Source organism: Camelus dromedarius, chromosome 22 (assembly GCF_036321535.1).
Source record: "Camelus dromedarius isolate mCamDro1 chromosome 22, mCamDro1.pat, whole genome shotgun sequence".
Classification (NCBI taxonomy): Eukaryota; Metazoa; Chordata; class Mammalia; order Artiodactyla; family Camelidae; genus Camelus; species Camelus dromedarius.
In genome coordinates this window covers 35,717,844-35,743,546 of record NC_087457.1, presented here as the reverse complement: position 1 = coordinate 35,743,546, position 25,703 = coordinate 35,717,844, and the positions used below count along the sequence as shown (strand labels likewise).

The following is a 25,703-nucleotide window of genomic DNA, read 5'->3' as shown; positions in this document are numbered from 1 at the left end:
AGGGAGAGAAGATAGAGGTCAGGGTCATCCCTTCCTCCTGATGCAATGCAGTGTCACTGTCTCGGGGAAGCCATGGTGGCCCGGCCAGGGGTGCTGACGACACAGTGTCTTGTGGTTTCAAAGTGATGCTGCTCTCCTAGATGGGGCACTAACCCTCATGTCCTGGGGTCACCCTGGCACTGACTCTGGAGCCATGTCCCCAGGATTCTCTCCAGGAGGAGGTCGGCTCGGGCCCACGACCAGCTCTCCTGTCCCCACCGCCCCCCGGATGCCCTGAGGTCACACTGAAAATCAGACCTTCCCTAAGGTCCTGTTATGAGTACGCGACGCAAGGGCTGCACGTGTTCCACCACCTTCGCACGCTAGTTAGCTGACAGTAATGTACCTGATTATTCCTTGTGGTGCTAGAAAAAGGTACAAATGCTTGTACACCTGAGATGTAAACATCATGGTTAAAACTGGGAAGTTCCCCGTCAGACCTGAGGAACTGCTCTGGGGCACGTTCAGGAAACAGTCTTCAGAGGGAGTCAGGGAAAACCTCCTTCCTTCCACCATTAGCAACAAGGACACTGAGCTCCAGAGACGGGCGCTGGCCTCCAGTACCTACACGACCAGCTTCCCTCCCTGATCCTCTGCTCCCAGTCAAAAAGAATGAAATCAGATAAGAAGCAACTGCTATTGAAATCAAGTCTCTCCCAAGAAAAATACTGTATCTTTGGTGCTTTCAGGAGAGGAAGAGGTGGGCCGTTGGACCCCAGGTACCCACGTCTGCAGCACTTCAGGGCCTCTGCCCCGTCGAGAGTCGCCAGTGCCACCCGCCCTGGGCCGTAGCTCACCTGCCACAGCTCTGCCCCAGGCAGGTGGTGGTGGGAAGTTGTGAGGGTGGGGCCCAGGGTGGGGTCAGTGTCCTCAATAGGAGGGGAGGCATTGCTGGGCGGCTGTGAGCCCGAAGGCCTGGCCAGGGCGGGGTCCCAGGCCCCAGGACTGGGGAGCAGGGTCTGCAGGGATCTATTCCAGAGACCCCACCCTGCTCGGAACAGGTGGGAGGAGAGGCAGGCGGGCCAAGCTTTGCCGGAGGCCTTGGGGGTGTGTGTGTGGGGGGGGGGCAGCACTGCAGGTAGCATGGGACCGGAGTCTTCTCAGCGCCAGCAGGGGAGAGAGGCGAGCAGGGAGGGTGACAGTGGTGGGTCCGAGCCGAGAGACCAGCAGGGAAAAAGGCACAGAAACGGCTGGCGGGTCCCCTCCCAAGAGGCCACTGTTTTGGGAAGAGGGTTGGAAGTCGAGCCGAAAGACAGATGATTAAGTGAAGGACGTGCTCGCTGGACAGCCAGGAGCCGGGGGTCTCTCCAGGCTTCGTTCACAACTGGTCCTGGCCAGGGCTTCCGCGCACTGACACCGTGGCAGCGTGGTCCTTGAAGGCCACGCAAATTCACGAAAGATGACATTTTGAGAACGGAGCCTGCAGCCAGTGTTTACTCACGTGTCATCACCAGAAGTGAGGCTGGGAGTGCGGAGACGGGGCCGCAGCACTGGTCCCCAAGTCATCAGGTGCAGACGCCGGAAATCACGCAAACTGATGGTGAGAGGATACAAACCACGTCTTTATTTAAAAGAAACCTCAGCATTAAGGATGAATTCTACCTTGAAGTCAGTCCCCTTCCTATTAAAAACGATGAACAAAACAAAGTTGCTTTGGTAAATTCTATCAAGAAAAAATATTTTCCCCCAAAGCACGCCAATAAATATACTAAAAGCCACAAACATAGTTACTTTCATTTGATCAGATACAACAGAAGAAAAATTCATTTTCACATTCATTTTTGTGGATAAGAAGTATGGTTTGCATATTCCAACCCCATCTGGCTTTGTCTTCACATCGAGAAACACTACACAGGTGCATCCCGGGGGCGTCAACCAAGAGGGGCTACAGGCACTTCTGTCACTGCTCGCGGGTGCGCAGACCTGGGGGGTGCCAGCATCCCCACCCCCAACCCCACGGGGCTCACTTCCCAGAGTCTCAGTGTCCCTGCCACCACCTCTATGCAGGATCAGCACAAGACACACCCACAGTGGCTCCTGCTGTAACACGCTGTGCGGATCACGCTCAGAGCCGTCTGCACAACCATAGCAAGTGCCTTTACGTGCTCAGCTATCTACCTGAGGAGCAAGGTTTCCAACTCTGCTGTTAAGAAACAAAAATCTCCACAAAATGGATTTGAACACCACTTACAACATGTTCCCCGTCCAGGGCTCGGTGAAGTAAACTTCTTGTTCTGTTAAAACAAGAGATGATACGGAGACACAGGCAGATGGACTGACAGATGGTAATGACTCTGTCCCCCTCCGGAGCCCGTGGGAAAGCCCACGACGCCCCTTAAACGGAACAGCATAGACACTCTCGGGGAACAACCGGAGGGCAGCCTTTTTTATGAGAAGAGCGCACAGTGTAACTGGAGGCTTTAACCAAAGAAACCTGTAACTTCTCGCAGAACCTCCGTTACCTAAGACAGACCCGTGCTCCTGTGGCTCTGAGCTGTCCCGCCGCGGAGACACATGCCTGGGTACCTGACATGAGGTCACTCGGTCAAGGACACAGTTCAAGTCTAGAGACACAGGAGGGGGTGGTGCTACCGTGTGGCAGCCCAGGGCTCCAGCAGCAACCTCAGTCTCTCATCAAAGGGAAACAAAACCCTGGGTGTGCAGGAGAGAGGCACTTCCAGCATTTTATACAGTCATAACTCCATGACGAGCAAGTCCGTATTTCCCAAACAAAATTGTGTCCAGTTACTAAAACTGATCCGTGCTTTATAGCATTCTTTAATCTGCGATCAAAAATGGAGAACAAGTTTTTAGAAGAAAATAAAGATCAATATTCAAAAGTTCAGGAGAAGTAAATAAGAATGAACCACCGTCACCACCTGACACACACACTGGAGGCAGGAGACGAAGCTGCGTCTGCAGGTAGTGGTGGCATTTCGTGCTGGGTCCAGCACAGCCTTGGCTTCTGCAGTTTTCAAATGACTTACATATTTTTAAATTTAATACAAAAGAAGAGTTTAGTCTGCCAGGTTAAACACAGTGTAACATAACTCTGGAAGATTGATTCTACACCTGGACTGCTGATTTCTGGCAACAGAAGGGAATTGCACAACCGCTACATTCTTGTGTCGTAGACTCTACACAGGTGCTACATGCAGAGAAGGTGTCAAGTCAGGAGCAGAGAAGCACGACCGAGGACGCGGGAAGACGGTTTTGTGGAGAACTGCAGTCATCCCAGGACAGCGTCAACGCCTCATGTCTCCATTTTCAGCAGCGAGAACGACAGGGAGTGGGTGTTTCCGCGGTAAGGCAGTCGCTGTGCGGTCCGCGGAATCACAGGATGCTGGGAATTCCCTAAATCAGCATATGAAAAGGACAGTCAAAAAATGAAACAGCTCAGAGCAGATTCCCTGCTCTCTTCACAGGGGAAAGACCAAACAACTGGATGCACTACTAAAAAATCACCATGATACGGCAAACTCTAAGAATCTGAGTGAAATGAGATACAAAAGTGCAAAACTAGGCAGATTTTGGTTTGATACTTGGAAGCTGCGCCGTCCACGAACACCGTCACTCCAGCTCCTCCCAGTTGTCCGTCAGGTGGCCTCTGCTCTGCCGGCGGATGCTGACTAGCTTCCCGGCCGACCTGAGGCTCCAGCGGGAGCTGTTCCCGGCACCTGCCAGGCTGGTGTACTTGGAGCCCTTGGCGCCCTCCTCCCAACCTGGCCGGGACAGACGGTCACTCTCTGTGTCCCCTGAGTCAGCTGCCACATCCTCAAGGGCAAGTGTTGGAGGCTCCCAACCTTCAATCTCATCTGGTTTCTTGGTCTGTGTATTCTGTTTTAAAACCAAATTGTCCCAAAATCCAGATTTCTTCTCAGTCTTCAACTCTTCTTTTAATCGTAAATTTGTTCTGTAGGAGATGAAAGGGTTAAGTGTTGGTGATCCAATAATCTTAGGGTCTCAACTTGTGTCTATTTTATAAATGTTCTTTAAAGAAAAGTTTTACTTGTTTAGAAAGCTCACACAAATTTAAATTAGAATTGGAATGTTAACATATTAAAGGAAAAGCCAGTCACTACGTGATATTAATGCCTTATTTAAGGTGCCACACTTGGCAAAACGCCAGCAAAGATGTCCTCCTCAGATGACAGGGATGCAGATTCTCAAGGCCATGTGGAGGCCGTGCTCGTCTCTGAGCAAAGGAGAAAAAAGATTGCCCAGGTCCGGATTAGGAAGTGGGGGATTATTCCATTTACGAAGCCGGTCTCACCAGCTTAATCATGGAGTTCCCCAGCTCAGACGCTCAGGATGCAGAGCTCCGGGAACCACGAGGAAACAGCAGCTGGTGGGGGGTGGCACTTAGCTACCGAGAGCCTCCCCAGGTCATGGTGGTAAAAACACCGGCATCCAGACCTGACCCCTTACAAGTCCCACTGACCGGGCTGAGAGGAGCAGGACACAGCAGACACTGACTTCACTGACCTGCGCAGTCCTCACAAAAGAGACGGTATGAGGGCACAACCGTGTGGTCAGAGGAGGCTGAGGCCGCACGTGGCTGGCGGTGCAGAGGTGCTGCCATCCCCAGAGGGTGCCCTGTTTCCTGCACACCAAGAGTCACCTGCCTGTCACACTGCATTGCGCTGGCAACACTGTCAGGTTGTCACTGATATATATTCTCGTCTTCAAATACATCTTTAAAAACGTCAAAATACTTATAACTTAGCAGCACTGTTAGCTTAAATATATTCAATCTTCTAAAATCTTCTACAATTTACCAATCTTCGCATTTTTAACTGTGTATCTTCCTTGATTTTCTGAAAGTACTACATACCTTAAGCATGGCTCCAAGCTCCTTTAAAGCTAGTAAGTTCAGTTGACAATTCTTAAGTTCGAGAGCTTGTCTGAGACGCCTTTTTTCCACTTTTCCACAGTCCTTCCAAATGCGTACAGGTCACCCCATGACCTTCTACTGAACGTACATTTCATCTGTCTCCAGACGTTGTTACCAGCACAACTCCTACTGCCTCCTCACAGGGCGAGGAGCCCGGCTTACCTCCCAGCACACCCTGCCCTCTGCCTGCCGGGAGCGGCCACCACTCACCCTCTGGATTTGGGGGGTCTGCGCCTTTCCAGCAGGTGCTGTTCATCATCCTTGTAAGACAGAGAAGTCACATCTTTCCAGCCTCGGAAACTTGCTCCCTGAATCTGATAAAAGTTGGAGGAAAGGTCAACCCTGATGAGTAAATAAACAGGTCACCATTTTAGGAGCCAGCAGCATGGAGCTGAGACTGAGAAGCTGGCGCCGTTTCTAGTGCTGCCGCCTCCGCATACGCGGTGTTTCTCCCTGTGGCTGCAGGTAATCTGTGGGCTGCTGAGGACAGTCGCCCACGTTAAGTCACACTGAGAAGTAATCACATTTCACCCAAACCAGCGATGGGGGTGAGGCCCGCACTAACCTCCAGTTGCACTCTATGAGAATTTTGTTGGTTCTAAGGCAAATGATTTTATACAACTTTTTCATTCCTGAAATCAGGATGTGTCTTGTAATCAGTACCTGGCATTTTAGATTCATAGAAATACTGTAATAATAAGGAAAGAGAAAAAGGAACTATGTTTCCAGAAGTCCTGTGTGTCAAGTACCTTCCCCGGGAGCCACTCTGACACCCGGGCAGCCCAGACTCACACCAACTACAGCTGCTTTTCTCTTCTTTTTATGGGGAGGGGAGTGGGGAAGGGCATCTCCCCTGGGGCAGACCTAGCCTTAAAATGATTTGAAATGCTACAAATGCAACATTAAAGTAAAGCAGTGCTGAACACTGAGCCAAGAGGCTGCCTGTGAGCACTGCTGTAAAACTGTCTACCAGAGCAGAAAACTAGCCACCCCACGACCAAGGACTTACTACTGCAGCCTGAACCCAGTGCCTGGGGGTCCCCGACAGTGACCCAGGTGCTTGGGGCCCCCTCTGGCTTGTTTGGGCTAGGCTTGCGGACTCCCACTCTGGGTGGAGGCCGGCATCCTTCGCTGAGATGACATGTTCCTGAGGGGGTGCTGTGTCCGCTGAGAGGAAATCGGAGGTCACAAAGAACGGGTGTCAGTTTGCCATGTCCGGGCCACAGGAGACCATGAACAACCTCAATGGCTTCAAGATTCCAGGCGGGACAGGACACGTGGCCCCCAGGCTCCTCCGTGGGAAGCAGCGGTCGCCCAGCAGCAGAGGTCCTGCTGAGAAGGTGCAGCTCATGAGAGCACAGCTTGGCCCACTGCACACTCAGACAGCGAGCTGTGCTGTCACAAGGGCCAGGGCTAAGGTGTCGTCACACTTGATCTGCCTCACAAGACATGCTGAAAGTTCTCTGGGTGAAAATAAAAGGGCTCTAACATCATAAAAACATATGAAGATGGTGTAAAACTCACTATTATAGGTAAATTTATAGTCAAAATTAGAGTCTGTAATATGGTAATGGTGGTGCATAATTCGCTTACACCTCTAGCTTAAAGGTTAGAAAATACTAAAAACAATTATGACTCCAATAATCTTTTATTGAATACACAATATTAAAAAATACATAAACTGTAACATTAATGACCTAAAATGTGAGGGGGAGAAGAAAGTTAAGTTGTTATCAGTTTAAAACAGGGTGTTGTGAGATATTTCATATCATCTCCATGGTAACCCCAAGGGGAATACCTGTGGTAATTACACAAAAGAACATAAAGAAGTCAAATCATACATTACCAAAAGACATCAAAACACACACAAAAAAGAGCAGGATAAAAAGCAAGTAACAATGGGTCTATAATACAGCAAGAAAATAATTAAAGTGTCTTGCCTAACAATAATTAAATATAAATGGATTAAAGTCTCCAATAAAAAGACAGAATGACTGAAAGGATTAAAAAACAAGATCCAACAATATGCTGCCTATAAGAGACTCACTTTAGCCTTAAAGATAAACAGGCTGAGAGTGAAAAGATGGAGAAAGATATTTCAAGCAAATAGTAACTAAAAAAAAAAGTAGGGACAACTATACTTACATAAGACAAAATAGACTTTACAAATGGTAAAAAGAGATAAAGAAGGTCACTATACAATGATAAAGGGGTCAATCCATCAAGAGGATACAACCATAAATATTTATGCACCCAATGCTGGGGCACATAAATATATAAAGCAAAAACTAACAGAGGTGAAAAGAAACAGCAACACAGTGACAGCTGGGGAGGCAATGTACCTCACCTTCAGCAATGGACACAGACCATCCAGAGAAACAGGGAGCCTGCACACCACTTCAGATCAGCAGACCTCACAGACATACAGAACACCATGAGACAAAAGCAGAGTAACATTCTTCTCAAGCACACATTGAACATTTTCTAGGACAGACCATGTGTTAGGCCACAAAACACGTCTGAGCAAATTCAAGAAGACTGAAAGCATGCTAAGTACCTTCTCTGACCACGATGTACACCATCAATAAGATGAAAACTGGAAACTGCAGATACACAGAAACCGAGCAACCAACAGATTTTGAGACAAACAAAAATGGAAACCCAACATACCAGAACTTACGGGATGCAAAAATAGTTGTGCTAAGAGAGAAGTTCACAGAAACAATAAAGATCTCAAACAGTGTGACACTATGCCTCAAGGAACAAGAAGAACTGCGCCCAAAGTTAGTAGAATGAAGAAGATGATAGAGAAGAAGTAAGTGAAACAGAGAACAAGGAAATTATAGAAGAGATTTACAAAACTAAGAGTTGGTTCTTTGAAAACAAACAAAATTGACAAACCTCTCATCAGACTCACCAAGGAAAAAAGAGGAAGAACCAAAATCAAAAGTATACATGAAAGGAGACATTACAACTGCATAAACACAAGGATCATAAGAAGCTACTATGAAATTACAGCTTACATCACAGAAGAACCACTACAAGAGAATCTATGAACAGCTGTAATGCCAACAACCAAAAGACATGGAAAGAGTCTCAAAAACATACAACCTACTGAGACTGAAAAGGAAAAAAAAAAAAAAAAAGAACGTGAACAGACCTATGTAACTAGTAAGAAAGCTGAATCAGTAATTTTTTTTTTAAATCACCCAGTGAAGAAAAGCCCAGGACCAGGTGGCTTCACTGGTCAGGTTTACAAGACGTTTGAAGGAGAATTAACATAAACCTCCTCAAACCCTTACAGAGAATCCGAGAACAGGGAACATTCCCAACTCATTTTATGAGACCAGAATTACCCTGACACCAAAGCTAGAAAAGGACAGTACAAGAAAAGAAAATTACAGGCCAATATCCCTGATGAACACAGATGTCAAGCTTTTCAGTAAAATACCAGCAAGCCAAATGCAGCAGCACAACGAAGGGATCATTCACCACGATCAAGTGGGGTTTATCCCTGGGATGCAAGCATGGGTGAAATACACAAAGCAAGTAAATGAGATACATCACAACAATAAGACGAAGGAAAAAACGATCGTCTCAATAGATGCAGAAAATGCATCTGGCAAAATTCAACATTCATTCATGATACAAATTCTTCACAAATCAGGTACAGAAGGAATATACCTCACGATAATAGGGGCCACCTGTTAACATCATACAACTAACATACTCAATGATGAAAGGCTGAAAGCTTTCTAGAAGATCAGGAACAAGACAAGGATGCCCACTCTCACCTCTTCAATTCAACACAGTACTGAAAGTCCTGGCCAGAGCAGAGAAGAAAAAGAAACAAACAACATCAGAATTGGAAAGGAGGAAGTAAAACTGTTTCTCTTTTTTAAATCCATAATTTTATATACAGAAAATCCTAATGACTCCACCAAAAAAAAAAAAGAAAGAAAGAAAGAAAAACCCTGTTAAAACTACTCAATAAATTAAGTAAAGCTGCAGGTTACAAAATTAACATTCAAAAATTAGTACCATTTCTATACACTAACAATACTTACCTGAAAAATAAAACAATCTGATTTACAACAGCATCTAAAACAAAAAATACTTAGGAATAAATTTAACAAGGAAGTGAAAGATTTCTACACTAAGAACTACAAGACATTGAAAGAAACTGAAGATACAAATAAATTGGAAGTATCCCATAAATATGGCTGGAAGAATTAATATTGTTAACATTGTCCATATTCCCTAAAGCCATCTGTAGATTCAGTGCAATCCCTATTGAGATTGCAATGGCATTTTTCATAGAAGTAGGAAAACAATCCTGAAGTTTGTATGGAACCATCAAAACAATCCTGAGAAAGGAGCACAAAGCAAAAGGCATCACACTTCTTGATGTCAAAGAAATGACTATAAAGCTGTAGTCATCAGAACAGTATGGTCCTGGCATAAAAACAGACACACTGACCAACAGAACAGAATCAAGAGCCCAGAAATAAACCCACATATACCCTTCATGTAATACTTGACAAGGGAGCCAAGAACAGTCTCCAGAGAAAAGAGTCTCTTCAGTAAATGGTCATAGGAAAGCTGGACGGCCACATACATGCGAAAGAACGAAACTGGCCCCCTATCTTACACCATAAAATTTACTTGAAAAGTATTAAAGACTTAATTGTAAGACTGGAAACCATAAAACTCCTAGAAGGAAACATAAGAAGAAAGCTCCTTGACATGAGTCTTGGCAATGATTTTTTGGAAATCACAACTAAAGCACAAGAAAGAACAACAAAAAATAAACAGGAGGGACTACATCAAATGAAAAAGCTTCTGCACCGTAAAGGAAACCATCAGCAAAATGAAAAGACAACTCATAGAATGGGGAAAAGAATTGCAAACCATATGCACGATAAGCAGTTAATAGCCAAAATACATAAGAGAACTCATACAACTCATCACCAACAACAAAAAGCAATCTGAGTAAACAAAGGACAGAAGATCTGAACAGACGTGTTTCCAAAGTGTGTACACAGACGGCCAGAGGTGCGTGGAAAGGTGCTCAGCATCACTCGTCGTCAGGGAAGTGCAAATCAAAACCACAGTGAGATAGCACCTCGCACCTGTCAGAACGGCTGTCATCAGACAGGCAAGAGGTAACAAGTGTTGGTGAGGAAGTGGAGAAAGGGAGCCCTTGTGCACTGTTGGTGGGAAAGTAAATCTGTGCAGCCACGTGAAAACAGTATGGAGGTTCCTCAAAAAATTAAAAACATGACCCAGAAATACTATACCACTTTTGGGTATTGACCCAAAGGAAACAGAAACACTGACTTGAAAAGGTTTATGTTCCTTCACGTTTATAGCAGTATTTTTACAACTGCCAGGACAGAGACCATCTCAGGGTCCATTAGAAGATGAGTGAAGTGGCAAATATATACACACAACGGAAGGTTATTCAGCCATAGAAACAAGTGAAATCCTGCCACTTGCGACAACACGGATGGACCTTGAGGGCATTGTGCTACGTGAAGTCAGTCAGAGAAAGCCAAATACCATATGATCTCAGTTATCAGTGAATCTTGAAAAACAAAACCAAAATACAAAAGATGAGATTTGTGGTTAACAGAGGAGAGTGGGCAGAATGGAGGAAGGCAGTCAGTGGCACAAACTCCCAGCTGTGAGGTAAACACACCCAGGGACGCACAGTGGGACTGCGGTCAACGCTGCTGTCGTGTGCATCTGAAAGCTGTTCACAGCCCAGATCCTGAGAGTGCGCATCACAAGGAAAAAACACTTTTCCTTTCTTTTTTCTTATCTGTATGAGATGATGGATGTTAACTAAGTTTACTGTTCCCCTCATTTCAAAATACATGTAAGTCAGGTCACTATGCTGTCCACCCAGAGTTACTCAGTGCTATGTGTCCACTGTGTCACGTGAAACTGGAAAAGAGTAAAATAACTGGACCTGCACACTTTGCCTCCTTGGATGAGGAAAACAGAATCTTGTCTAACCAAGTTAAACACACTAAAGCACCATCCTTCAGACTGAGTCTCACAATTTGTCATCTTAAAGTATTAAACAAAATGTCCCAAAGTTAAATACCAAAATATACTGTCATTTACATTTACTCCTATTTTTCCTCAAATACAAAGCTCCAACTTGAAGTGCTTTAATTATCCAAATGCAACAGCTGCAAATTTCTCAACCCAAGTTTTTCTGGCAAAGTGTGTAACCCAGTTGTTAGGCACATCTGCGTCCGCGCGTGGTGAAGGCCATGGGGAAGCAGCAGCCGCCTGCCCCCAGGTGCCAAGCAACTCTTGGTCCAAAAGAGGATCAAAACCCAAAGTTCTCTAGAGCAAGAAAAATTACATAAATAAATGAGACGCACCATTTCAATGGCAGGGACAAAGGAAATACTATGCCAAAACCTCTCTGAAAATGAGAATCTCCTCAAGGGACGATTAAGAGGAGCACCACATGGGGCTCTGGTCGGTCCTGTCGGTCGGGGTCCCGTCGGTCGCGGTCCTCTGTCAGTCAGGATTCAGGAAAACCCTACTGCCACCCCGCAGTGGCAGAGTTCGGCCTGGGTGTCACCTGCACCTGGGGCGAGGTGTGAGTGGTGGGTGTTTTGTACCACCAGTGTGGTCACCCCACCGTCACCTGCACCTTAGTCATTTCCTCGTGTGTATCAAACAGGTCGAAGTGCACGGGGCCAGCCACCAGAAACCAGAGGCCACCTTCTCTGTCATATCAGGTCCTCGCTCCAGAGTTGTCCTGTAGGAAGGGCTTAAAGCCATCACTTGCCCGCAAGGAAGGGCTAAGATACGTGTCTTGAAGCTTCAAGTAAAAAGCATTCGGTGTGGGGGTGGGTGACATGGTGATGTATGGGGTCTTGGCGTCACCATTAGCTACCTCCACCCCGACTCTGCCCGAGGGCTCTGGAGATGACAGTGACTGCAGGGCCTTACTTCCAAGCCAGAGGGAGACACCAGCACTGCTGCAAGTCCCCACCCAGGAATGGGCCCAAAGGGAGACTGCAGAGGCCACAGCCAGGGCTGAGGTTCCGGTTATAATGTAGTGAGTCTAGTTTTCTTTCTGACCATTTTAAATTCTAGAACTCACAATAACCTTATCTTTAAACACTCTGAATTTATTGAGAAATTGGTAATCCTGGTGGAAACAGATGTCACAACCCAGCCTAGGCCTCGCAGTCAAGCTGTGACCCAGAACCCTAGGCTGTCTTATCAGACTGGACTCTCAGCCACAGGCACAGTCTGGTGGGACCGTCACAGGCTCAGGGAATCCACGAGGTGCAGGGGTCGTAGAGGACAGTCATCCCACTCCTGGTCTCACTGAAGAGAAACACGGAGGCTCCTGGAGGGAGGGAGGGAGCAACATGCCAGCCTTCCGGGTACCAGGGAGGAACCAACCGGCCATGTGACGCCCAGGGAAGCCGCCCCCCAGCCTACGTGCTCCCCACTGCTGGCCTGTCCAAGCTGCTGCACTCAAAACACCAGACGCTGTGCGACACAAGGAATGCAGCCAGTGTTTTATAACAACTGTACACGGGACATCCGCTTTACCAGTGTGAATGGCTGTCGCACCCGTATAACTTAACAATAATATTGTACGTCAACTTAAATTTAAAAAATTTAAAAAACCCATTCAGACAACGCAGGAACACAAAGAGGAGCAGCCCCACCCTCTGCCGAGGGTGTGTGGGTAACAGGAGGGTCCCTCCCCAGAGCCGGCGCAGGCCATTCTCCAGACCACAGCCGCACCACGCGGGCTGTGCGCCAGCTGCTGGGCTCTGCGTCCATCCGGCTGACGGCTTTCATTGTCGGGCTGGCACTCACAGCAAACGCCACAGAAACTCCTTAGATCAAGTAGAGAAACAGCCAGGGCTTGGCGTGGCCTGCTCTGACAACAACATTCTGTACAAGGCTGTGCTGTGGAAACGGTCTTCAGTGGGGACCCACGTGTCCGAGTGACGCCCACCACAGAGCAGGACAGGACGGGAGGGACAGCTGCCCACGCTGAGGTTATGACTCTCAGCCACCTTTGTTGACAGTAAAAAGCACGTGTAGCAGTTCCTAAAACGTGAAAAGCGTCTGTGACCAACCGCCAGCTAAACTTTGGGTATTATTTGGCTTACTTGGTCCCTTGTTCAACAATGTTTATATCTTTTCTTTTAAATACGCTAATCATTTGACAGTCAATTAAATTATTCATGCTAATGGAAGGGAAGAAAGACATCGGTGAGTCAAAGCAAAGTGCATCTCTGTGCAAAAGTGGGCAGAAGCCCTGCACAGTCATGAAGGAGGGGCCCTAACCCCGCCGGCGGAGGGCTCCTTAGACCCACGTGGTGCATCCGCGACCGGGGGAAAGAAGCCAGGCTAGAAGGGGCCGCAGCACTGACACCAGAAAGCACGGTGCCAAGGTGCCGCCACCTGTCTGTGCAGATCCGGGGACGCACGCCCACCTTCTGCACTAACGACATCTGTGTACATACATGCACATTCTCACGATCTGTCTGTGTGTACGTTCCACACAGACAGCATCTCTAGAGGGAACTGTTACCTGAAGAGACCTGGGCAGCAGATAGAAACAAAGACCTATCATGTCCTCTTCCGTACATTCAGAACCTTCTACCATGTGTCCTGCTCGGACAGAGCATGGAAGAGGGCATCCCTGAAGGGCTGGCTGATGGGGGCAGAGGAGAGGCGGCCCAGGGACACCGGATGCTGGGGATGGACATGCGGGGTGCGAGGTGTTGCCAAACGAGAACCAGGTGCGGGGGGAGGAGCCACCAGATGGAGCCTGGCCCAGGGCTGATCTCAGAACAGTTTGTGCATCCCAGAAAAGTCTCCCCAGGAAGGGCAAGAGGATGGCTGCGAATCTTCCAGAATCAAAGACAGACGTGGAGTGGCCACACGGAGCAGCACTGGGCTCAGAATGAAACTCGCTCCGCGGCCCACACCACAGACTGAAGGAACGTGCTCAGGCTGAGCGCCGCTGCAGGCACACGCTCCCAGGGATGCGCACTCAGGTCATCAGCCAGTGTGACCAGCAACACAGGCTGGAATGAAATGTGTCTTCCAAGTGACCCAGAACTCTGCACCTCAGGAAACAGGTGAAACAGAGCAGTCTCAGCCCCCGGGGAGCGTCTCTAACGCTGCAGAAAAGCGCTGCTCTGAAACTCCAAGCAGTGAGCAAACAGCTTACACGGCCAGGGTGCTCGTCTCCACCGAGGCTCTTCCTGCGTGGTCCTGACTCTACGGTATAGAATCAGCACTGAGCCTGCAGGCACACAGGCAGTTCACAGCCTGAATTAACCAATTTCTCTGTGCTCCGCTATCGCAGAAAGTCAACATAAAGCTTGGGGTACCCCTTACATTCTAACACACCAGAAGTATTCAAAGACGGTAACAGACAGTCATTGTGACAGAAGAACTTGTGTTCTCTGCTTACGCACATTTTGGAACCCAAACTTAATAAATTCATTCAGAGCTTTTAAGCTGCACTTTTAATCACTTCCCGTTCTGAAAAACTTCTACCTTGTCTTTTAAAAATATCTATTTGAAGACTAAATGGCTAGTTGTACAGTAATAATGATGATAATTATTTACTTAAGGCAGAATTTAGGTTAGGAATTTTTACTTCCCACACCCAAGCTTTTAACAAAATATTTCACTGAAATAAAAATTAACCTTCTTAAAAGATTACTTAATATTCATTTGTGTACCCAATATAAAATATAGCCTTGACATAATCTTGGAGGCCTGATGAAAACAAACATTAATTAATACATGTGGAGTACTCATGTAATTGAAAACTTAAAAACCATGCTCACTACAACCTTCTTTGGTACAAATACTCTTGTCCAACAGGTTTGCAAAGCGCTGAAAAGGACTAATCCAGTAAGTGCATTGAGTGTCCTGCACAAATCCATGCACATCTGTCATTAGGAGTGAACTGGCTTTAACAGCAGGTTTGTTACACACGCCCTCCTGTAAAACTCTGGGGCCCAGGGCCTTTCACAGGAGGAGTGTTGTTCTTCATGCATCAGAGGCTCTGGAGTAAATGTATATTCCCCCCAAATCCACATCCTGGAACCCTAAACCCTAGTGTGATGGCTTGAGGAGGTGACCAGGTCCTGAGGGTGGAGCTGGAGATGAGATTAGCACCCTTCTAACAGAGACCGCGGACGGCTTCCTCACCCTCCTTCCACGTGAGGACACGGCCACAGCACGAGGTCTACCCCCAGAAGAAGGCCTTCCCCAGAACTGTGAAAAACGAGCTCTGCTGTGCAAGCCACTCCATCTGTGGTGTGTTGTTACAGCAGCCTCATCAGGCTAAGAGGAAGATGCTTTAAATTTCTCTTCTGTTGGTAAGAAACTGGACAAGGCAATCCTGCTGAAGAGACAGAATCCATCACTTTGCCACTAAAATCCAAAATACGGGGGTTTTACTTGCTAGAAATATTTCAGGCAGACGAACTTCACCTGCTGCCAGAAGCCAAAGGGAAGCCCCCCGAACGCCTACGCACTTGGTACAGCCTGTGATTACCCTCTTCAGTTCCAGCGGTGGGAACACAGCTGACAGAAACCAGAGTCATTGGATAACCAACACTTCAGCGAGGCTCAGGGTGAGAAAAAGGGGCCAGTAATTATCCTCAAAGCCGGAACTTCTGCATAACAGAACAGAAATCATGCAAGAAGTGCGAACAGGCCTGGAAGGGTCAGGCCTTGTCCGGGACGCAGCACCCGGGCCTGGGTGGGCTGGAAACCTGAAACCAGGCCCCGAGTGTGAGGAAGACCTGGGTGTGGGAAGGGCTGCTCTCCTCCTGCTCCCTCTCCAGCTCGTCTTCCTCCCAGGGCCCCTCCCCACTGTCCTGGGAGGAGGGGCAGGCTCGGACTCAAACTGGTCTCAGCTCCAGGCCTCCCTTGGCAGGAGCAGTGGCTCCCCAGCCTTCACACTCACCTGGGTATGGAACTGTAGAGAGTCTGGGGTCTGGTCTCCTGGCCTGGCTTAAGCAGTGGCAGCTAATACACGCCCGGAGAAGCAAACGAGGCAACGCCAGGCTGCTTCCCACCCCTCCACCAAGCACCCTGCCCCTAAGGTGGGGGGGCCATGCAGAGAGAAGCTTGTCGTGGTCTCCACCCCGAGCTCCAGAGCTCTGGCTTTGAGATTCTGCCTGGGGCAGGAGCAGGGCACAAGACAGCTGTGAGACAAAGGTAGGGTTTGGAGCTATGGACAAAAGGCTCTCTTCCCAAAGGCCCTGACTTGACATTAGGAACAGAGCACAGAGAAAGAAGTGTAAAACCAAGGGTGCTGTCAGGAGCAGGGAGGTTGTGGTGAAAGGCAGGCAGTCAAGGGAGGATTCAAGGTTCTGGTAAACTGAGCAGCTGGCTTGCCGGAGAGAACTGGTCAAGAGAAACCAGCAAGGGCCCCTCGAGTTCAGAGCAGTTATCAAACAGGGGCCTCAGAAATGCTTCCCTCCAAGGAGCCAGTCAGACTGCATTCATTTGTAGGGCAATGTATGCCCCAGCGTATTGCTGACAATAACAGAGCAGCCAGCTGGCAGTCAGTGGAGTTTAACAGCTGGATGCTGTCAGGGAAAGAGGAAAGGAGGCCGCCAGACCCACCCCATCCCAGGTGAGGCGGGTGCACCTAGAGCGGCACCTCCCCAAGAAGCAAAACCTGACATTCAACACTGGGGTGGGGGCAGTGGGGAAGGAATGGACCTCGATAAAACAATCTAGCTGACATTAAACAAACAAACAAGTAATGAATGAACAAACAACAGGAATGGGGTGGCACCCAGAGTTCCCACAATACAGTATCTAAAGTGTCCAGTTTCTTCACAGAAACACAGCAAACACCCTAAAATTTGGACGCACAAAAGGCTCCAAAGAAGAAGAGACTGGAAGTAAAAGGGAGAGAAGAGATACATCGTACAGACAGCAACCACAAGAAAAGCTGGAGTGGCTGTATCCATGAACATTCAGATTTTTTAAGTCGCTAAAGAGATCATTTCATAATGAAAATGTTTTACCATCAGGGAGATATAACAATTAAAAACATACAGGCACATAATAACACAACAGCAAAATACAAGGAGCACAAATGCAGAGAAATAAAAGGAGAACGAGTCGATTCAACAATGAAAGAGACTTTGGAATGCCACTGTCAATAACGGATAAAACCAGAACGACAGAAGACACGAGAAACACCACAAACCGATGAGACCTACAGGTGCAGTAAGCACTCTGTCCAGCAGCGGCGGGTCCTCCTCAGGTGCGCATGGAGCGGTCTCCAGGACGCCCACGTACTCGGCCATAAGACAAACCTCAGCACGTTTAATGTGATAAAGTTATTCACAGTAGATCCTCTGATGACAGAGGAATTAAAGTGAAAATTAACAGCAGGAAAAACTCGCAACTATGTGGAAATTAAACAACACATTCCTAAATAACCAGAGTCAAAAAGGAACTCAGAAGGGAAATCAGAAATAGTCTGAAATGAATTAAAGTGAAAACAAACATTCAAGTTTCAAGTACAATTTGCATATGCTGTCTAGTTACAATAAAACTGTCATATGTTCTAAGTAAAGAAGCAAAAAGTTTAAAGTGTTTGTTTTGCTTATTATGCTATTTTTTTAAATCAGTGTTGTTTTTTTTTAAAGAGAACTTCCTCAATCTGATAATGGGCATCTATGAAAAACTCACAGCTAACACCATACTAAATGGTAAAATACTAAAAGCTTCCCCCTCAGATCAGGACTGAGACAGATGCCTGTCTCATCACTCCTGTTCAGCACTATGTTGAGGTGCCAGCACAGCAATTAGACAAGAAATAAAAAGCATCCAAATTGGAAAGGAAAAAGTGCAATACTTCTATTTGCAAATGACATCATATTTTACAAAGAAAATCCTGATAAATCCCCTAAAAACCAGTTCAACAAGGTGACAGGGTACATGATCAATGTACAAAAATCAGTGTTTCTGGACACCAACAGTGAGCAATCAAAAAATAAATTAAGAAAACAGTTCCACTTACGAACACATCAAAAAGAATACTTAGGAATATGTTTTACAAAAGTTCAAAACTTTGTCACTGAAAGCACTTGGGGAGGGAAATGGGGGGTGTATAGCTACAGCACACAGGGTTTCTTTTTGAGGTCCTGAAAATTCCTAAAGTTGGCAGGTTGCACATATCTATGAATACACTAAAAACTATTTAATCGTACCATTTAAGTGAATGAATTCAATGTGAATGCTATCTCAATAAAGCTGTTGAAAAAGAAAAGAGGCAGTGATTCTATTTAAAAATACTGTGGAAGGGGTGCAGATGAAACTCAGAAGCCCAGAGATCTTACTCCCAACAGCTCTACCAGCCTTGGCCCAGCAATGGAGGAAAATGCCCAGCTCTTATTAGTAATTTTACGCTGGGACAGTGTGTAGCACAGCCACGGTGTGCACTACCCTTTCTGTTCACGGGTCACGATGCCCAAGCATGGATGCTCGTTGCCATAACTCATCTGCTCCAGTCCTGGTAACGGCACACCAGGGCCTACATGAACCCGGGGATTGGACACAGAGAACCAGCTGCATGTCAAACTGCTGTAACACTGAAGGATGGGCTCTATGCTGAGCCTGCAGGAACGGCTCCTAGAAATCTGCCCCAGAGCTGACCAGACGGGAACAGCCAGCGATTCACCACCACAACACCGGAGGAGCAGGAGGGCGCCGTCCTCAGTGCTTCTCAAGATCAACACCAACCCAGGGGCCAGGATGCTTCTGCCTATCCTGCAGACTCCAGGTCAACATTACCTTACCTTACAGGTGAAAATACAAGGAAGTGTTTGGCTACAAAGCCTCTCTGTGACTCCAAGATCCACATCAGCAAAATGGACTAGTACCTCCACGTGCAGCCTTAGAGAAATGACACAGACACTGGGAAACGGCAAAATTGCTGTCCAACCCTAGGGGATGAAGTTCCCACCCCAGGACCATGTGGACATATGTCAAGTGAGCCGGCGACACAGCGCCCACAGCCCCACCTCCCCTAGCCCTCCAGGGGCCCAGCACCAGCAGTGAGAGCACTAGTTTCTGAGCTTAAAGGAAACCTGAAATTAAGGTTCTTATTTTGTAAATCAAAGGAACTGGATCTTGACGGAGTTTATCCTGAAAAAAAAATCTAGAAAAGTTTTACAATTCAGACTTCATGACATTTCAGCTAATACCTCTGAATAGAGATGCCGTACATGCTGGGAATGCAGGCAAAGTCTGAAACCTAGTGGAAACTCCCTAGTGCTGCCCTGGCCTGCATTTCACAGACCACACTGACCTCTGCCTGATGACACAGCTGTGGGATTAAACCCAACAGGCCCCTCCTCCACCCTCACCTTAAATGCACTTTCTGATCTACATTTTCTATAATTTTTAAATGCTCACTAATCAATCTCCTGGCTAGCCAAAAAACTCTGCCTGCGATACTATGAACTCTCCTTCTCTGATTAACACCATAGATACCGGCGTTTAAAATACTGTGTATATTAGTATGTTTACAGTACCATCAAAGTAAATGATATTCTAGAGAGCATAACCCACTAAAGTCAGAAAGATATGGTAACTCTCTAACATTATTACCCAACATTACTTTGTAAACTCTAATCAGTATAAGGCATAAAACAGAAACGAGTAAGACTCCTGGGAAGGAAAATACAATTATTACTATTTAGGCAAAGACCATATAATTAGAAAATGGAAAAGCCCCAAATGAAGAACCATCAGACCTAGTGAAATGGCTAAATATAAACTAAACATACCAAAATAAAGTTTTATTGCAGTTAAAAAGAATAGAAAAAAATGCTACTCTCAAGACAATAACATTTAACATGTCCAGGAAAAAAAATTACACATTACCTTAACAAATTATTTTAAAAAGATGACCTGAATAAATGAAGATAAAAAATCATTACCTGAATGGCAAGACTAAGCATTAGAGAACAATTTCTTCTCAAATTACTGGTCTGGCAGCGTGACTTCCACATGGAGTGGGGGCAGACACAGCGCTGCTCCAAGTCACTCAGGCGTCAGAAGACTCGGATCTAAGCCCACTCGCCTCTTCCCCAAGTCCCTCCGGATAGTGAGCCACTGCCATCTGCTCTACATCATGGTCCTCAGGAGTGGGGGATACAAGAAGAAAAGGTGAAATTCAAGAAAATGAGAAAAAAATCCATAGACCTGAAGACAATATTTGCAAAACAAGTATCTATCAGGTATTTGGACTATTGTCCAATATATACAAGGAACTCTTAAAACTCAACAATAAGAAGATAAAAACTCAATTTAAAAATGGGCAAAACACCTGAACAGACCCCTCACAAAAGATGATATACAGGGTGAAACCAAAAAGGTGAGTTTCTACTTTCCCATACAAAAACAGCCTGTTTTCCACTTTCCCGTGCAAGAATGAATAATCACAGAGGTCAGTTTTAACTAGTGTCCCAGCCTTAGTGTGTGCTCATTTAAATATCAGGGGGTACACAACACATCTATTTCATGGAAAACAAGCATTAAACAAAAGATATATGGATAGTAAATAAGAAAAGATGACAAACATCATATCTCATCAGGAAACTGCAAATTAAAACAACAGGTCTCCTACACACTATGAAAACGGCCAAACTGCAGAACACGGACACCACCAAATGCTGCTGAGCGTGCAGAGCAACAGGAGCTCTCACTGCTGACAGGAATGTGACATGAAAAAGTCTCTTCGGAACACAGTTTGGCAGTTTCTTATGAAAATAAACATACACTAACCATAAAGTCCAGCAATCACATGCCTCAGTATTACCCAGAGAAGCCCAAAATTTTGTCACACACAAATCTGCACATGGATGTTACAGAAGCTTCATTCATAATTTCCAAAACTTGGAAGCAACCAAGATGTCCTTCAGCAGGTGAATGGATAAATAAACTTGGTGCGTCCAGACAGTGGAGTATTATTCAGCTAAAAAGAAATGAGCCTTCAAGCCATGAAGAGACATGGAGGAACTTTAAATGCATCTTAAGTGAAAGAAGCCAATCTGAAAAGGATACGTCTGTGATTCCAACTCTAGGACATTCTAGAAAAGGTGAAACCAAGAAGACAGAAAAAAGGCCAGTGGTTGTCAGGGGCTGAGGGGGGAGAGAGAGAAACAGGCAGAGCATAGAGCGTATTTAGGGCAGTGAAACTGCTCTGTGCGACACTATAATGGTGGGTACATGTCATGATACACTTGTCCAAACCCACTGACTGTACACCACCAAGCATGAACTCCAATGTAAGCCATGGACTCTGGCTGTATACTGTGTCAACAGAGGCTCACCAGTCGTAACAATGTACCATCTGGTGGGGATGTTGATAGTGGGGAAGGCTGTGCATGGGTGGACGCAGGGGGTATGTGGGAAATCTCTGTGCCTTATCCTCAGTTTTGCTGTGAACCTGAGACAGGAGGGAAGGGTCAGGGCACAATCACTGAAGGAATGACACAGCAACTGAGGACAGGACAAACTGGTTAGAACCAGGGTGGTGGAAGATTCCTCTTCCAGTAGACCTTGAGCCTCATGGCACACCCACAGGCACCATGACAGTTCCCAGGCTGACCATAAAAGGTCAAAAAGTGGGTGAGGGGGCCCAATTCCTGGAAATCCCCACCCCTTCCCCAAAAGAGTTGGAATAATCCTCCTACTTGTTAGCACATGAAATTACTCAGCCCGTCAACCCAACAACTTCACCCCTCGTGGTCACTCTCTTTCCTGCCTTCTGAGACGGCCTGCACTCTGTGGAGTGTGTATCTACTTTTACTTTAACCTAAACACCCCCAAACCTCTCAGCCTCTCTCCCTCTCGCCTTTAGAGATGGCCCACATTTTGCCTATGGACTGTGTGTCTCCTGAGCAGCTCTCCCTTCTGAGTGGGATGGACCACACTCTGTCCATGGAGTGTGCATCTCTCTAAATAAACTTGCTTTCACTTTACTATGCCTCACTCTTGAATTCTTTCCTGCATGAGGAAAGAACCTATTCTCTGGCAACAAACCTAAAACTGCTCTAAAAAATAAGGTTGTATTAAAAACAAAAAAGATAATAATCTAGCTCAGTAAGACACAGACACACAGAAAGTAAACAGGAAAAGGAAGACATTTCTAAAAGTCTAATGAAAGACAACGGGTGCCACCAGTTATTAAATATAAAACTTCAGTAAGCAGGGCTGTGGAAGGGGAACAAGAATATACAGCAGAATTCAAGGGAACAGAATGGAAAACCCAACAAACCTAACACACAGCGATCTTACTAAGAGTGACATGACAAAGAGGGTAAAAGAACAATGATTAAAAAAAAAAAAAACAACAGATTTAGGACAAATGGTTATCTATTTTGAGAGAAAAAAAACTTAAATCTTATTTTCATAACAGGCAGAAAAATAAATTCCACACGGATGAAAGAGTTGTTCCTTTTAAGTGAAGCCATAAAGGGACTGGAAGAATCTGATCTCAAGGAAGGAAATGCCTTTCTAAGCATAAAAGCAAGAGGAACAACACAGAGAAAAACTGAGACTTTATCCTCTTTAAAAGTTTTAAATAAAACACTTACATATTTAATTAAAAGTCTAATTTGAAATCCATGCACATCTATAACAAACCAAATATTGAGGGTTTGGTACAGTAAAAAATAGTTGGTCTGTGTCCCTGTTTCCTGGCACAAAGCTTCCAAAGGCCTGGAATTTAGTCTTTTGTATGCTAATGAGATGACGCATAGGGGTCTGAGGGGGCTAGAGAGCTTCAGGATAGGGGCTGGTCACCAGAAAAGCCAACCCCTACAGTTAGAACTCTCAGTGCCTCCCCTGCCCCGCCCCGACCTCTGGGATGGAAAGACTAAAACTGAGTTCAAGGACCAGTGGACAGGGATTTAATCTAATCTGCCTTGCGCAGGCAACGGGGCCCCCATAAAGTCCCCTAAGTAGCAGGGTCTGGGAGCCTCCAGGTTGGTGCTGGCACTCACCTGCTGGGAGGTCAAGGAAGCTCGGTGCCCCTCCCCACACACTGGGCTCCCTGCATCTCTTCCAATGGGCTGTTCCTGAGTTTCATCCTTTCTGATAAGCCAGTAATCCTAGATAAAGTGCCTTCTTGCATTTCTGTAAGCTGTCCTAGTGAGTTATGGAACCTGATGTGAGAACACGGAACCCGACTTGCAGTCAGCTGGACTGAAGCATGGGCAGCCTGGGCACCCACTTTTTTATTTTGGTTAAAAAATAAATAAATAAATTTACCGTCTTAACCATTTCTAAGTATATAGTGCTGTCTCAGTTTGGGATTGTGCCGTACACAATACAACAGACCAGTTGCCTTATGAACAACAGAAATTTCTCACAGCTCTGGAGGATGGACATCCAAGATGAAGAGGCCTGCAGATCCAGTGTGTGATTAGGCCCCTTCCTGGGTCACAGACGGCATCTTCCCTGTGTCCTCAGATAGCAGGAGGGGCAAGGGAGCTCCCCAGTGCTTCATTTCTAAGGGCACTAATCCCATTCATGAGGCCCCACACCCTCATGACCTGATCACCTCCCACAGGCCCCTCCTCCTAACCCCACTGCCTTGGGGACTAGGTTCCAACATACAAATCTGGGGGAAGATAGGGACCTTCAGTCTGTAGCAAGTACAGTACTGACTACATCATGTTGTTCTACAACAGAACGCTAGAGCTCTTCCATCTTGCAAAACTGAGACTGCCACCCCCTGAGCAGCACGCCCCCTTTCCCTGACCTCCCTAGCCCCTGGCACCCAGCTCTAGTTTCTGTGTCTGAGACTTTGATTGTTTCAATACCTCATGTAAGTGGAATCGTGCAGTGCCCGTCTCTGTGTGGCGGGCTTCTTCCACTTAGCACAGTGTCCCCAGGGCTCATCAGTATTGGAACATTTCCCTCTCTTCAGAGGCTAAACACTGCTGCTCCAACAATGTGTGTATACACCACATTTTCTTTATCCATTCACGCTTTGATAGGTATTACAGCTGTTTCAAGTTTCTGGCCATTGTGAGATACAGATGGATGGATGGATTGGTTGATAGACAGGTAGAAAGATAGAAACAGGATTACTGAATCATATGGTAATTCTATTTTTAAACCTTTTTCAGAATCTCTATCCTGTTTTCCACAACAGCTGCACCATTTTACATCCACACCAACAGTGTACAGGGCTCCAATTTCTCCACATCCCTGCCAACCCTTGTTATTTTCTGTTTTTCTGATAGTGGCCATCCTGTGTGTGAAGTGATACTACGGTTTTGATTTGCATTTCCAAGCAAGTAAAATACAGGCAACTTGCATAATTTTTTTTTTTTTTGAGAAATGTATCCTTAAGTTCTTTGCCCATTTTTTTAATAAGTTTTTTTGCTTGTTTTGGGAGGGGTTTGTTTTGTTTTTGTTTTTGGTGTTGAGTTGAAGTTCATCACATATTCTGGATGTTAACCCCTTATCAGACATATGGTTTGCTAATACTCCACAGGCTGCCTTTTTACTGCTGATTGTCTCCTTTGCTGCACAGAAGTTTTTAAGTTTCATGTAGTCTAACCTGTCAATTTTTGCTTTTGTTGCCTGTGTTTTTGGTGGCATATCCAAGAAATCATTTCCAAGACTAACATGAAGAACATTTTACCTATGTTTTCTTCTAGGAGTCTTCTAGTTTCAGGCCTTACATTTAGGTCTTTAATTCATTTTGAATTACCTTTTGTATATGGTATAATATCAAGATCCAACTTCATTCTTTTGAATTTGGATAGCCAGTTTTCTAAATTTCATTTGCTGAAGAGACTGTTCTTTCCCCATTGTGTGTTTTTCTCACTCTTGTCAAGGATTATCTGACCACACAAGTGAGGGTTTATTTCTGGGCTCTCTAGTCTGTTCCACAGGTCTGTATGTCTGTCTGTATGCCAGTAGCATAATGTTTATGTTACTATAGTCTGTAATGTTTTGAGGTCAGGAAGTGTGAGGTTTCCAGCTTTGTCTTTCAAGAAAAAAATTGGGGCCTATTCAGAAAGCATTTTGGCTAGTCATGGTTCTTTAGGATTGACTTCATGTCCATCTCAAAATAGATTTTTCTATTTCTGCAAAAACAGCCATTGGATTTGGTTGGGACGCAGTGAACCTGCAGCTCACTCTGGGCAGCGTGGACACTTAAACAATGTTCAGTCTTCCACTCCACGATCACAGGATGTCTCTCTACTTACCCTTGTCTTCTTTAATTCCTTTCAGCAATGTTTTCTAGTTTCAGCATTACAGCTTCTTTGTCCCCATGGTTAGATATATTCCTAAGTTTTTCATTCTTTATGATGCTACTGTAAATGGGATTTTTTTTCTTAATCTCCTTTTTGGAATTTTCACTGTACTATATAGAAACACAACTGACTTTATATCCAGCAACTTTTCAAATTTGCTTACTGGTTATAACAGGTTTTTGTGGAATCTTTAAGTTTTCTATGTATAAGATCATTTCATTTTCAAACAGAGGTAATTTTACTTCTTCCTTTCCAATTCAGATGCCTTTTATGTCTCTTTCTTGCTTAACTGCTCAGACTAGGACTTCCAGTACTATATGGAACAGGAGAGGTAAGAATGGGCATCCTTACATTATTACTGATCTTAGAGAAGCAGCTTTCAGTATTTCACCACTGAGTAGGATGTTAGCTGTAGCCTTTCCACATATGGTCTT

General features: G+C 45.8%; 1 protein-coding gene across 3 annotated transcripts in view; it reads right to left on the bottom strand.

The window, feature by feature from the left end:
• TDRP (testis development related protein) overlaps window positions 1-25,703 on the bottom strand; it is a 44,513-nt gene that overhangs the window by 5,924 nt on the left and 12,886 nt on the right. The window contains exons 2-4 of one of the 3 annotated variants that reach the window (XR_004132871.2): window positions 5,144-5,247; window positions 2,231-3,952; window positions 1,481-1,573 (exon numbers count right to left, since the gene is read on the bottom strand). Coding sequence is in view for 2 of the 3 variants with exons in the window: in XM_031440409.2 (XP_031296269.1) it covers window positions 3,610-3,952; window positions 5,144-5,247 (447 nt within the window). In the remaining variant the exon portion in view is untranslated. The other 2 variants (XM_031440409.2, XM_031440408.2) reach the window with 2 other exon arrangements.